The sequence below is a fragment of the Eleutherodactylus coqui genome, chromosome 3, assembly GCF_035609145.1.
Source record: "Eleutherodactylus coqui strain aEleCoq1 chromosome 3, aEleCoq1.hap1, whole genome shotgun sequence".
Lineage (NCBI taxonomy): Eukaryota > Metazoa > Chordata > Amphibia > Anura > Eleutherodactylidae > Eleutherodactylus > Eleutherodactylus coqui.
Window position 1 is genome coordinate 18,114,517 of NC_089839.1, and position 14,123 is coordinate 18,128,639.

Consider the following 14,123-nt stretch of genomic DNA (forward strand, 5'->3'; position numbering starts at 1 on the left):
TAAGAATATAACTACTATAATACTGCCCCCTATGTACAAGAATATAACTACTGTAATACTGCCCCTATGTACAAGAATATAACTACTATAATACTGCCCCCTATGTACAAGAATATAACTACTATAATACTGCCCCCTATGTACAAGAATATAACTACTATAATACTGCCCCCTATGTACAAGAATATAACTACTATAATACTGCCCCCTATGGACAAAGTACATACATCCTCAGTTATAACAAGTAACTTGCTGGGAGCCCAGTGGCAGGTTGTTCTATCATATGATGTGACGCTGGCATCGTTGTGTCTCACACCTTAGAAAGTAAACACGGAGATGGCAGGATGTGGGTGGGGGCATCCTGGGCACAGGACTACTTCCAGGCATTGTACCAGGACAGTTCTTCGTTACGCCTCAACAAGTGGCTAATGGCAGGCAACGGTTACGGTGACCGCGTTACTATCCGGCACGTGACGTACAGCGCCGCTGCTCACACCTGGCTTTATACGGACGGCGAGCAGTAGTAGTGGTCCTGCTCTGTGTGCAGTGGCGGATGATGGGAGTAGTGTGCGGGCCAGCGGCACTGCGGGGGTTACAGCCCCGGGCCAGCGGCACTGCGGGGGTTACAGCCCCGGGCCAGCGGCACTGCGGGGGTTACAGCCCCGGGCCAGCGGCACTGCGGGGGTTACAGCCCTCCTGTACAGATGCCCCAGGGACTGTTGGTTTAGCCCTCGGTGGAGCCTGCACAGGTCACAATGGCGGGTCTGTGTGCAGGGAACTGGTCTGTGCGCTGGAGGAGAGACGGCAAAGAAAAGACAGATTGAGACTCGGCCCCCTCCCCAAATTCATTCCTGGCAGGGGAGGGGGAGGCCGAACACTGGACACACAGACGTGTATTGTGCACGGCCACACTGGGGCGCTCAACACTGAGGGGAGAAGGGGCAATATTACAGGGGAAAGGAAGTAACAGCAAAACTACTTAACCCGAGGAGTTCAGGGACTACACGGGGCAAAACTACAGACCCCAGGGGCATCAGTCATTTGGGGGGGGGGGGGGATACAAGTAGGGAGAGTGGGTACCTAGAAGGTGGTGATGCACTGAAGGGGGGGGTGACAGTATGGGGGGGGGGGTAAGACTATTGGGGAGATGCACAGAAAGAATAATGCCCTCGGGTAGAGGGGAAACAGGCAGGATAACACAAAGAGGGGTGGGGGGGACACACAGAGGAGAATACACTATTGGGGGGGCAGACATAAAGAGAGAATATGCCATGGGGGGCAAAGAGAAAGTAGAACCATACTAGTGGGGGGCATACAGAGAGGATGATACACTACAGGGAGGAGGGGACGGGGGACGGGACAGGAGAATACTTAATGGGGTGGGGGGCATGTAGAGAGTAAAATTCTAAGGGGGGGGGGCGTGGAACACAGGATAACATGCTATGGGAAACAAATAGAGGATAATACACTACAGGGGTAGACATATACAAGAAGGATAATACACTGTGTCGTGGGGAGGGGGGACACAGCGGACGTAGAGGGGATAATATCCTTTGTCCCCCCTCCAGTAGTGGAATACACAACGCTGTGTGTGTTGGTGGTGGTGGGGTATAACAGAGAGGATAATACGCTACGGGGTGAGAGCATACACTCCAAGGGGGTGGGCACGGAGGGGACAATACGCTACGGGAGTGTGTGTGTGTGTGTGTGGGGGGGGGGGGGGGCGAAGAAGGGACACCGTATTAACCGGGAAGGAATGCAGGGGGGATAATACGCTACAGGGAATGCACGCAGAGGGGATAATACGCTACCAGGGGGGGGGGGGGGGGACACACATTGGATAAAACGCTACAGGGAGAGGGGGGGCCCACAGAGGATAATACGCCGGGGGGGAAGCAGAGGGGATAATACACTACAGGCTGGACACAGAATAATACGCTATGGATGGGTCGCAGAGGTGACGCACAGGATCATACACTATGGGGGCGATGCAGAGGATTATACGTTACGGGAAAGGGGGGGCGCAGAGGATAATACGCTACGGGGGGACGGGGGGCGCAGAGGATAATACGCTACGGGGGGACGGGGGGCGCAGAGGATAATACGCTACGGGGGGACGGGGGGCGCAGAGGATAATACGCTACGGGGGGACGGGGGCGCAGAGGATAATACGCTACGGGGGGACGGGGGCGCAGAGGATAATACGCTACGGGGGGGGGGCGACGCAGAGGATAATACGCTACGGGGGGGGCGACGCAGAGGATAATACGCTACGGGGGGGGGCGACGCAGAGGATAATACGCTACGGGGGGGGGCGACGCAGAGGATAATACGCTACGGGGGGGGGCGACGCAGAGGATAATACGCTACGGGGGGGGGGGGCGACGCAGAGGATAATACGCTACGGGGGGGGGGGGCGACGCAGAGGATAATACGCTACGGGGGGGGGGCGACGCAGAGGATAATACGCTACGGGGGTGGGGGGGCGACGCAGAGGATAATACGCTACGGGGGGGGGGCGACGCAGAGGATAATACGCTACGGGGGGGGGGGGGGGGGGGGGCGACGCAGAGGATAATACGCTACTGGGGCGGGGGGGGGGCGACGCAGAGGATAATACGCTACTGGGCGGGGGGGGGGGGCGACGCAGAGGATAATACGCTACTGGGGCGGGGGGGGGGGGGGGGCGACGCAGAGGATAATACGCTACTGGGGCGGGGGGGGGGGGGGCGACGCAGAGGATAATACGCTACTGGGGCGGGGGGGGGGGGGGCGACGCAGAGGATAATACGCTACGGGGGCGGGGGGGGGGGCGACGCAGAGGATAATACGCTACGGGGGCGGGGGGGGGGGGCGACGCAGAGGATAATACGCTACGGGGGGGGGGGGCGACGCAGAGGATAATACGCTACGGGGGGGGCGACGCAGAGGATAATACGCTACGGGGGGGGGGCGACGCAGAGGATAATACGCTACGGGGGGGGGGGCGACGCAGAGGATAATACGCTACGGGGGGGGGGGGCGACGCAGAGGATAATACGCTACGGGGGGGGCGACGCAGAGGATAATACGCTACGGGGGGGGGGGGGGGGCGACGCAGAGGATAATACGCTACGGGGGGGGGGCGACGCAGAGGATAATACGCTACGGGGGGGGGGGCGACGCAGAGGATAATACGCTACGGGGGGGGGGGCGACGCAGAGGATAATACGCTACGGGGGGGGCGACGCAGAGGATAATACGCTACGGGGGGGGGCGACGCAGAGGATAATACGCTACGGGGGGGGGGCGACGCAGAGGATAATACGCTACGGGGGGGGGGGCGACGCAGAGGATAATACGCTACGGGGGGGGGGGGGCGACGCAGAGGATAATACGCTACGGGGGTGGGGGGCGACGCAGAGGATAATACGCTACGGGGGTGGGGGGGCGACGCAGAGGATAATACGCTACGGGGGGGGGGCGACGCAGAGGATAATACGCTACGGGGGGGGGGGGGGCGACGCAGAGGATAATACGCTACTGGGGCGGGGGGGGGGGCGACGCAGAGGATAATACGCTACTGGGGCGGGGGGGGGGGGGCGACGCAGAGGATAATACGCTACTGGGGCGGGGGGGGGGGGGGCGACGCAGAGGATAATACGCTACTGGGGCGGGGGGGGGGGGGCGACGCAGAGGATAATACGCTACGGGGGCGGGGGGGGGGGGCGACGCAGAGGATAATACGCTACGGGGGCGGGGGGGGGGCGACGCAGAGGATAATACGCTACGGGGGCGGGGGGGGGGGGGGGCGACGCAGAGGATAATACGCTACGGGGGGGGCGACGCAGAGGATAATACGCTACGGGGGGGGCGACGCAGAGGATAATACGCTACGGGGGGGGGGCGACGCAGAGGATAATACGCTACGGGGGGGGGGCGACGCAGAGGATAATACACTACAGGGGGGGGGGCGACGCAGAGGATAATACGCTACGGGGGGGGGGCGACGCAGAGGATAATACGCTACGGGGGGGGGGGGCGACGCAGAGGATAATACGCTACGGGGGGGGGGGGCGACGCAGAGGATAATACGCTACGGGGGGGGGGGGCGACGCAGAGGATAATACGCTACGGGGGGGGGGGCGACGCAGAGGATAATACGCTACGGGGGGGGGGGGGCGACGCAGAGGATAATACGCTACGGGGGGGGGGGGGGGGCGACGCAGAGGATGATACGCTACGGGGGGGGGGGGGCGACGCAGAGGATAATACGCTACGGGGGGGGCGACGCAGAGGATAATACGCTACGGGGGGGGGGCGACGCAGAGGATAATACGCAACGGGGGGGGGGGGCGACGCAGAGGATAATACGCAACGGGGGGGGGCGACGCAGAGGATAATACGCTACGGGGGGGGCGCGACGCAGAGGATAATACGCTACGGGGGGGGGGGGGCGACGCAGAGGATAATACGCTACGGGGGGGGGGGGAGCGACGCAGAGGATAATACGCTACGGGGGGGGGGGGGCGACGCAGAGGATAATACGCTACGGGGGGGGGGGGGCGACGCAGAGGATAATACGCTACGGGGGGGGGGCGACGCAGAGGATAATACGCTACGGGGGGGGGGGCGACGCAGAGGATAATACGCTACGGGGGGGGGGGGGGGGCGACGCAGAGGATAATACGCTACGGGGGGGCGACGCAGAGGATAATACGCTACGGGGGGGGGCGACGCAGAGGATAATACGCTACGGGGGGGGGGCGACGCAGAGGATAATACGCTACGGGGGGGGGGGGGCGACGCAGAGGATAATACGCTACGGGGGGGGGGGGCGACGCAGAGGATAATACGCTACGGGGGTGGGGGGGCGACGCAGAGGATAATACGCTACGGGGGTGGGGGGGCGACGCAGAGGATAATACGCTACTGGGGCGGGGGGGGGGGGCGACGCAGAGGATAATACGCTACTGGGGCGGGGGGGGGGGGCGACGCAGAGGATAATACGCTACTGGGGCGGGGGGGGGGGGGGGGGCGACGCAGAGGATAATACGCTACGGGGGCGGGGGGGGGGGCGACGCAGAGGATAATACGCTACGGGGGCGGGGGGGGGGCGACGCAGAGGATAATACGCTACGGGGGCGGGGGGGGGGGCGACGCAGAGGATAATACGCTACGGGGGGGGCGACGCAGAGGATAATACGCTACGGGGGGGGCGACGCAGAGGATAATACGCTACGGGGGGGGCGACGCAGAGGATAATACGCTACGGGGGGGGGGCGACGCAGAGGATAATACGCTACGGGGGGGGGGCGACGCAGAGGATAATACACTACAGGGGGGGGGGGCGACGCAGAGGATAATACGCTACGGGGGGGGGGCGACGCAGAGGATAATACGCTACGGGGGGGGGGGGGGGCGACGCAGAGGATAATACGCTACGGGGGGGGGGGCGACGCAGAGGATAATACGCTACGGGGGGGGGGGCGACGCAGAGGATAATACGCTACGGGGGGGGGGGGCGACGCAGAGGATAATACGCTACGGGGGGGGGGGGGCGACGCAGAGGATAATACGCTACGGGGGGGGGGGGGGGCGACGCAGAGGATGATACGCTACGGGGGGGGGGGGGGCGACGCAGAGGATAATACGCTACGGGGGGGGCGACGCAGAGGATAATACGCTACGGGGGGGGGGCGACGCAGAGGATAATACGCAACGGGGGGGGGGGGGGGGGCGACGCAGAGGATAATACGCAACGGGGGGGGCGACGCAGAGGATAATACGCTACGGGGGGGGCGCGACGCAGAGGATAATACGCTACGGGGGGGGGGGGGGGGCGACGCAGAGGATAATACGCTACGGGGGGGGGGGGGGAGCGACGCAGAGGATAATACGCTACGGGGGGGGGGGGGCGACGCAGAGGATAATACGCTACGGGGGGGGGGGGGGCGACGCAGAGGATAATACGCTACGGGGGGGGGCGACGCAGAGGATAATACGCTACAGGGGGGGGCGACGCAGAGGATAATACGCTACGGGGGGGGGGACGCAGAATAAACACGATAATATGCAACAGGGGGGGGGGGGGAGGGGGGACAGACACATAGTATAATATACTAAGGGGGCAATATGTTGGGGGGGGGGGGCGACAGAAGGTAAACCACTACAGGGAGGGCACAGACGGGATAATACACTACGGGGGGGGGGGGGGGGGGTGGTGGGGGACTCAGAGGGAATAATACACAATGGGGGGGATGCAAAGGAGGTGACACACTATATGACAAGGTGAGTCTACAGGGGGGGGCGTTCTCCAGGTAGAGTGTCAGCTCTGCGGTCTCCGGCCTCACACTGTGCTGACGTGCACTAACGGTATGACGCAACCACGGGGGACACTTACCGGCTGCGGGCGGCGCTCCTCATGTCTCCGGTACCGCGGGCAGAACACGACTCGGCTCTCCCGGCTACAACCGCTATCCCGGCCGCTTATCTCGAGTCTCCGCCCCGCAGCACAGTGACACCTGGCGGCGAGGAGGAGTCAGTGCGGCATCCAGGCCTTCCTTCTCCCTCATTATGTGACTGGAGCCTCCAGAGCTGCAGACTCCATCATCACACATCCTGAATGATTGTTTCTTCTGACTAAAGTCATGCTGTGTCCTGTGAGCTCTGCCAGGGGCGGCCATGATCACCAAGCGGCCCTGAAGGACGGCGTCACACGGCGTATTTGTGCGCACGATCCGCAGAGAGCCCATTGATTTCTGCGGCTTCGTCACATTTCCGTATTTACTGTGCGCAAAAAAAAAAAAGAACATATTTTTCGCACCAAAGGTCGCCATAGAAGTCAATGGGGGAAGGGGGGGGGTAGCGCAAATGTGCACGCAATAAGCAAAGACATGCGTGAAGCACTGCGTAATTCCGCTGGAAAAAGAACGCGTCTGGGACCCATTACACTAATTAACCATTTAAGTCAGTGCAGAAAAAAATACAGTAAAATACGCCAATACGTGCGCTAATAGGCATTATTTATAGCGCAAAGACACTGCACTAAGGCGACCAAAAAAACGTAAACACCCGTGTGAAGCCGGCCTACAACTGGAAGACGAGTTTTAACAGGGCAGCTTTACGCGGGCCAGCTACCAGCTGGAAAATAGCTCAAACCATCAATTCTCAGCAATGGCCGACCCGTTACCCGAAATCGTACCACGCACGAAATCGCTCATTAGTCGTAGTCACGTTTCAGCTCACTAAAACGGAGTGACTGGTGAGCGACTTCTCGCTCGTTGTAATCAGGCAGTCGTTCATCTATCAACAACTGCCTGTTCGCTGTGAATGGAGGCGGCCACCCGGAAGAGATCTCCGCCCGCTGAAGGACTATCACTCCAGTGTGACCGTACGGGAGAGATAGTCGTCCCATATAAAGCCACCCATACTTGTGACGGGCACTTCAAGTTTCTAGTTATGTCTGTCAAAACAGCGGTTGTGGAACCCCCCGCGCCACAAGACAGTTTGGCTCCCTGGTATTCACTGCTTATCCCCACCAATTGGGACCTGGTCTTTGCTGCAAGACCCCTCTAGGTCATTAGTAGTCCCAGTGTTGTGGAGGGTAGCCGTAGCGCTGTACCAGAGTAGCAAGCTTGTGAAACAGCCGATGTTGGGACAGGATGAGTTCTTGTGGAATTATATAACAGGCCCGGCGTCATGGCAGGCAGCAGACATATTTGACGTCACCAATAAAGAAGTTGAGATCAGGAGTGGAGAAGATGGGAAAGTTGAGTAGAACAAGTACGGGTCAAACTAAAAGTTGGCTGTGTGCGCTCACCTTATAGCACCAGGAGAGGTGATGTGGCGTCTACTGCAGGAGACCATGCGCTGACTGTGACTGGAGGAGATAGGGGGCACTGTCTGCCACAAGCAGCCACCCTAGCAATGCCCTTTGGTCTTTGTAATGCCCCAGCTATCTTCAAGGAATTCATCGACATCATGATCTTCTAGATGTCTGCATTTTAGTTTACCAGGGCAGAGTAGAAAGACCAAGTGGCAGCACTACCCCTCCTGCTTATAAAGTATGGTGCGAGGACCATGACCAGGCACAAACCAAAAGTACAGCAAACACTCTGAGAATCAGATGTAGTAAGAATGGCGGTTTATTCCAGATGCTTATTGGGAAGATGACATCTTGGTGTTCTTCTCTGATGGGAACGCTGATCCAGAACATGTCTGCAACATCCGGCATGGTCTCCAGGAGAATCCCGCAACTAATTCTACTGTTAATGAAGGCGTTTTAGCATTAAAAGGAAGCTGTCACCAGGTTCATACTGCCCAAACTATAGATCTGCGCGAGGTATGTACACTGGCCGAACCATGGATCTGCGCGAGGTATGTACACTGGCCGAACCATGGTTTGGGCAGTGTACATACCTGGCGCAGGTCTATAGTTCGGGCAGTGTACATACCTGGCGCACATCCATGGTTCGGCCAGTGTACATACCTGGCGCAGGTCTATAGTTCAGGCAGTGTACATAACTGGTGCACATCCATGGTTCGGCCAGTGTACATAACTGGTGCACATCCATGGTTCGGCCAGTGTACATAACTGGTGCACATCCATGGTTCGGCCAGTGTGCATAACTGGAGCACATCCATGGTTCGGCCAGTGTGCATAACTGGAGCACATCCATGGTTCGGCGAGTGTGCATATCTGGCGCAGTTCCATGGTTCGGACAGTGTACATACCTGGTGCAGATCCATAGATCAGGCAGTGTACATACCTGGTGCACATCCATGGTTCGGCCAGTGTACATACCTGGTGCACATCCATGGTTCGGCCAGTGTACATACCTGGTGCACATCCATGGTTCGGCCAGTGTACATAACTGGTGCACATCCATGGTTCGGCCAGTGTGCATAACTGGAGCACATCCATGGTTCGGCCAGTGTGCATAACTGGAGCAGATCCATGGTTCGGGTAGTGTGCATACCTGGCGCAGTTCCATGGTTCGGACAGTGTACATACCTGGTGCAGATCCATAGATCAGGCAGTGTACATACCTGGTGCACATCCATGGTTCGGCCAGTGTACATACCTGGTGCACATCCATGGTTCGGCCAGTGTACATACCTGGTGCACATCCATGGTTCGGCCAGTGTACATAACTGGTGCACATCCATGGTTCGGCCAGTGTACATAACTGGTGCACATCCATGGTTCGGCCAGTGTACATAAATGGTGCACATCCATGGTTCGGCCAGTGTACATAACTGGTGCACATCCATGGTTCGGCCAGTGTACATAACTGGTGCACATCCATGGTTCGGCCAGTGTACATAACTGGTGCACATCCATGGTTCGGCCAGTGTACATAACTGGTGCACATCCATGGTTCGGCCAGTGTACATAACTGGTGCACATCCATGGTTCGGCCAGTGTACATAACTGGTGCACATCCATGGTTCGGCCAGTGTACATAACTGGTGCACATCCATGGTTCGGCCAGTGTACATAACTGGTGCACATCCATGGTTCGGCCAGTGTACATAACTGGTGCACATCCATGGTTCGGCCAGTGTACATAACTGGTGCACATCCATGGTTCGGCCAGTGTACATAACTGGTGCACATCCATGGTTCGGCCAGTGTACATAACTGGTGCACATCCATGGTTCGGCCAGTGTACATATCTGGTGCACATCCATGGTTCGGCCAGTGTACATAACTGGTGCACATCCATGGTTTGGCCAGTGTCCGAACCATGGATGTGCACCAGTTATGTACACTGGCCGAACCATGGATGTGCACCAGTTATGTACACTGGCCGAACCATGGATGTGCACCAGTTATGTACACTGGCCGAACCATGGATGTGCACCAGTTATGTACACTGGCCGAACCATGGATGTGCACCAGTTATGTACACTGGCCGAACCATGGATGTGCACCAGTTATGTACACTGGCCGAACCATGGATCTGCGCCAGGTATGTACACTGTCCGAACCATGGAACTGCGCCAGGTATGTACACTACCCGAACCATGGAACTGCACCAGATATGCACACTGGCCGAACCATGGATCTGCGCCAGGTGTGTCCACTGGCCGAACCATGGATCTGCGCCAGGTGTGTCCACTGGCCGAACCATGGATCTGCGCCAGGTGTGTCCACTGGCCGAACCATGGATCTGCGCCAGGTGTGTCCACTGGCCGAACCATGGATCTGCGCCAGGTGTGTCCACTGGCCGAACCATGGATCTGCGCCAGGTGTGTCCACTGGCCGAACCATGGATCTGCGCCAGGTGTGTCCACTGGCCGAACCATGGATCTGCGCCAGGTATGTCCACTGGCCGAACCATGGATCTGCGCCAGGTATGTCCACTGGCCGAACCATGGATCTGCGCCAGGTATGTCCACTGGCCGAACCATGGATCTGCGCCAGGTATGTCCACTGGCCGAACCATGGATCTGCGCCAGGTATGTCCACTGGCCGAACCATGGATCTGCGCCAGGTATGTCCACTGGCCGAACCATGGATCTGCGCCAGGTATGTCCACTGGCCGAACCATGGATCTGCGCCAGGTATGTCCACTGGCCGAACCATGGATCTGCGCCAGGTATGTCCACTGGCCGAACCATGGATCTGCGCCAGGTATGTCCACTGGCCGAACCATGGATCTGCGCCAGGTATGTCCACTGGCCGAACCATGGATCTGCGCCAGGTATGTCCACTGGCCGAACCATGGATCTGCGCCAGGTATGTCCACTGGCCGAACCATGGATCTGCGCCAGGTATGTCCACTGGCCGAACCATGGATCTGCGCCAGGTATGTCCACTGGCCGAACCATGGATCTGCGCCAGGTATGTCCACTGGCCGAACCATGGATCTGCGCCAGGTATGTCCACTGGCCGAACCATGGATCTGCGCCAGGTATGTCCACTGGCCGAACCATGGATCTGCGCCAGGTATGTCCACTGGCCGAACCATGGATCTGCGCCAGGTATGTCCACTGGCCGAACCATGGATCTGCGCCAGGTATGTCCACTGGCCGAACCATGGATCTGCGCCAGGTATGTCCACTGGCCGAACCATGGATCGGCGCCAGGTATGTCCACTGGCCGAACCATGGATCTGCGCCAGGTATGTCCACTGGCCGAACCATGGATCTGCGCCAGGTATGTCCACTGGCCGAACCATGGATCTGCGCCAGGTATGTCCACTGGCCGAACCATGGATCTGCGCCAGGTATGTCCACTGGCCGAACCATGGATCTGCGCCTGGTTTGTACACTGGCCGAACCATGGATCTGCGCCTGGTTTGTACACTGGCCGAACCATGGAACTGTACCAGGTATGTACACTGCTTGATCTATGGATCTGCACCAGGTATGTACACTGCCCGAACCATGGAACTGCACCAGGTATGTACACTACCCGAACCATGGAACTGCACCAGATATGCACACTGCCCGAACCATGGATCTGCACCAGTTATGCACACTGCCCGAACCATGGATCTGCACCAGTTATGTACACTGGCCGAACCATGGACCTGCACCAGTTATGTACACTGGCCGAACCATGGACCTGCACCAGATATGTACACTGCCCGAACCATCAATCTGCGCCAGGTATGTACACTGGCCGAACCATGGAACTGCACCAGGTATGTACACTGCCCAAACCATGGACCTGCGTCAGGTGTGTACGCTGTCCGAACCATGGCACAGGGCCAGGTATGTACACTGCCCGAACTATAGACCTGTGCCAGGTATGTACACTGCCTGAACCATGGAACTGCGCCAGGTGTGTACACTGGCCGAATCATGGAACCCACCAGGTATGTACATTGCCCGAACCATGGAACTGCACCAGGTATGTACACTGCCCAAACCATGGACCTGCACTAGGTATGTACACTGCCAAACCATGGACCTGCGTTAGGTGTGTACACTGCCTGAACTATAGACCTGCGCCAGGTATGTACACTGGCCGAACCATGGATCTGCGCCAGGTATGTACACTGGCCGAACCATGGATCTGCGCCAGGTATGTACACTGGCCGAACCATGGATCTGCGCCAGGTATGTACACTGGCCGAACCATGGATCTGCGCCAGGTATGTACACTGGCCGAACCATGGATCTGCGCCAGGTATGTACACTGGCCGAACCATGGATCTGCGCCAGGTATGTACACTGGCCGAACCATGGATCTGCGCCAGGTATGTACACTGGCCGAACCATGGATCTGCGCCAGGTATGTACACTGGCCGAACCATGGATCTGCGCCAGGTATGTACACTGGCCGAACCATGGATCTGCGCCAGGTATGTACACTGCCCGAACCATGGATCTGCACCAGTTATGTACACTGGCTGAACCATGGACCTGCACCAGATATGTACACTGGCCGAACCATGGACCTGCACCAGATATGTACACTGTCCGAACCATCAATCTGCGCCAGGTATGTACACTGGCCGAACCATGAAACTGCACCAGATATGCACACTGCTCGAACCATCAATCTGCGCCAGGTATGTACACTGGCCGAACCATGGAAAGGCACCAGATATGTACACTGCCTGAACTATGGATCTGCGCCAGGCATGTACACTGCCCAAACCATGGAACTGCACCAGGTATGTACACTGCCCAAACCATGGACCTGCGTCAGGTGTGTACGCTGTCCGAACCATGGCACAGGGCCAGGTATGTACACTGCCTGAACTATAGACCTGTGCCAGGTATGTACACTGCCCGAACCATGGAACTGCGCCAGGTGTGTACACTGGCCGAATCATGGAACCCACCAGGTATGTACACTGCCCGAACCATGGACCTATGCCACGTATGTACACTGCCCAAACCATGGACCTGCGCCACGTATGTACACTGCCCAAACCATGGACCTGCGCCACATATGTACACTGCCCAAACCATGGACCTGCGTCAGGTAGGAACGCTGCCCGAACCATAGAACTGCGCCAGGTATGTATACTGCCCGAACCATGGACCTGCGCCAGGTATGTATACTGCCCGAACCATGGACCTGCGCCAGGTGTGTACACTGCCCGAACAATCAATCTGCGCCAGGTATGTACACTGGCCGAACCATGGACCTGCGCCAGGTGTGTACACTGCCCGAACCATGGACCTGCGCAAGTGTGTACACTGCCCGAACCATGGACCTGCGCCAGGTGTGTACACTGCCCGAACCATGGACCTGCGCCAGGTGTGTACACTGCCCGAACCATGGACCTGCACCAGGTGTGTACACTGCCCGAACCATGGACCTGCGCCAGGTGTGTACACTGCCCGAACCATGGACCTGTGCCAGGTGTGTACACTGCCCGAACCATGGACCTACGCCAGGTATGTACACTGCCCGAACCATGGACCAGGGCCAGGTGTGTACACTGCCCGAACCATGGACCAGGGCCAGGTATGTACACTGCCCGAACCATGGATGTGCGCCAGTTATGTACACTGGCCGAACCATGGATCTGCGCCAGGTATGTACACTGGCCGAACCATGGACCAGGGCCAGGTATGTACACTACAGCCGCATAGGTTTTATTTCGAAACATTGTGCCATTTCAGAATTAACATACTTTGAGGTTTGACTCGGTAGAAACTCTGAGTCATGGGGACGGACCGTGGCGACCTCACTTGCCAGCAACATCTACACTGACAGCTCTCTCCCTATACACTAGCAGGCAGAAGAGCTGTCATGGTAGATGTTGCAGGTCAGGAGAGGCCGCCGCGGTCCGTTCCAATGACTCAGAGCTCCGACCAAGTCAAACGAACCAAATATACCCGGGCGCATTTACATACCTGGCCAAAGATCGTACTGCCCATGTTTTGGGCAGCATTAATCTGGTGACAGGTTCGCTTTAAAGACAAATGTCTGATCGCTGCAGGTCCGACCGCTGCGGCCACCACGCCATGCACTTGTATGGGAAGGAGGATTGCCGAACGGATCGATCGCCCTCCATCTCATAGAAGCGACTGGAGCTGTGCATCACCACTGCATTCACATGGGGCATTCGCAAGACCACCAAGGATTGACAAAATGGGGGTCCCGTTACCTGATGCATTCGTAGCCGACCCTCCATTAATTTCAATGGGGGCACAAAAAGTATTGGAGT

General features: G+C 58.3%; 1 protein-coding gene across 1 annotated transcript in view; it reads right to left on the minus strand.

Moving 5' to 3' along the window:
• The window catches only part of SLC35B2 (solute carrier family 35 member B2), a 16,607-nt gene extending 10,120 nt beyond the window's left edge, over positions 1-6,487 (minus strand). Inside the window, exon 1 of the mRNA XM_066595219.1 lies at positions 6,383-6,487. Coding sequence (XP_066451316.1) covers positions 6,383-6,405 — 23 coding nt within the window. The 5' untranslated portion in view covers positions 6,406-6,487. The remainder of the gene's footprint in view (positions 1-6,382) is intronic.
• Between the last annotated feature and the right edge of the window lie 7,636 nt (positions 6,488-14,123).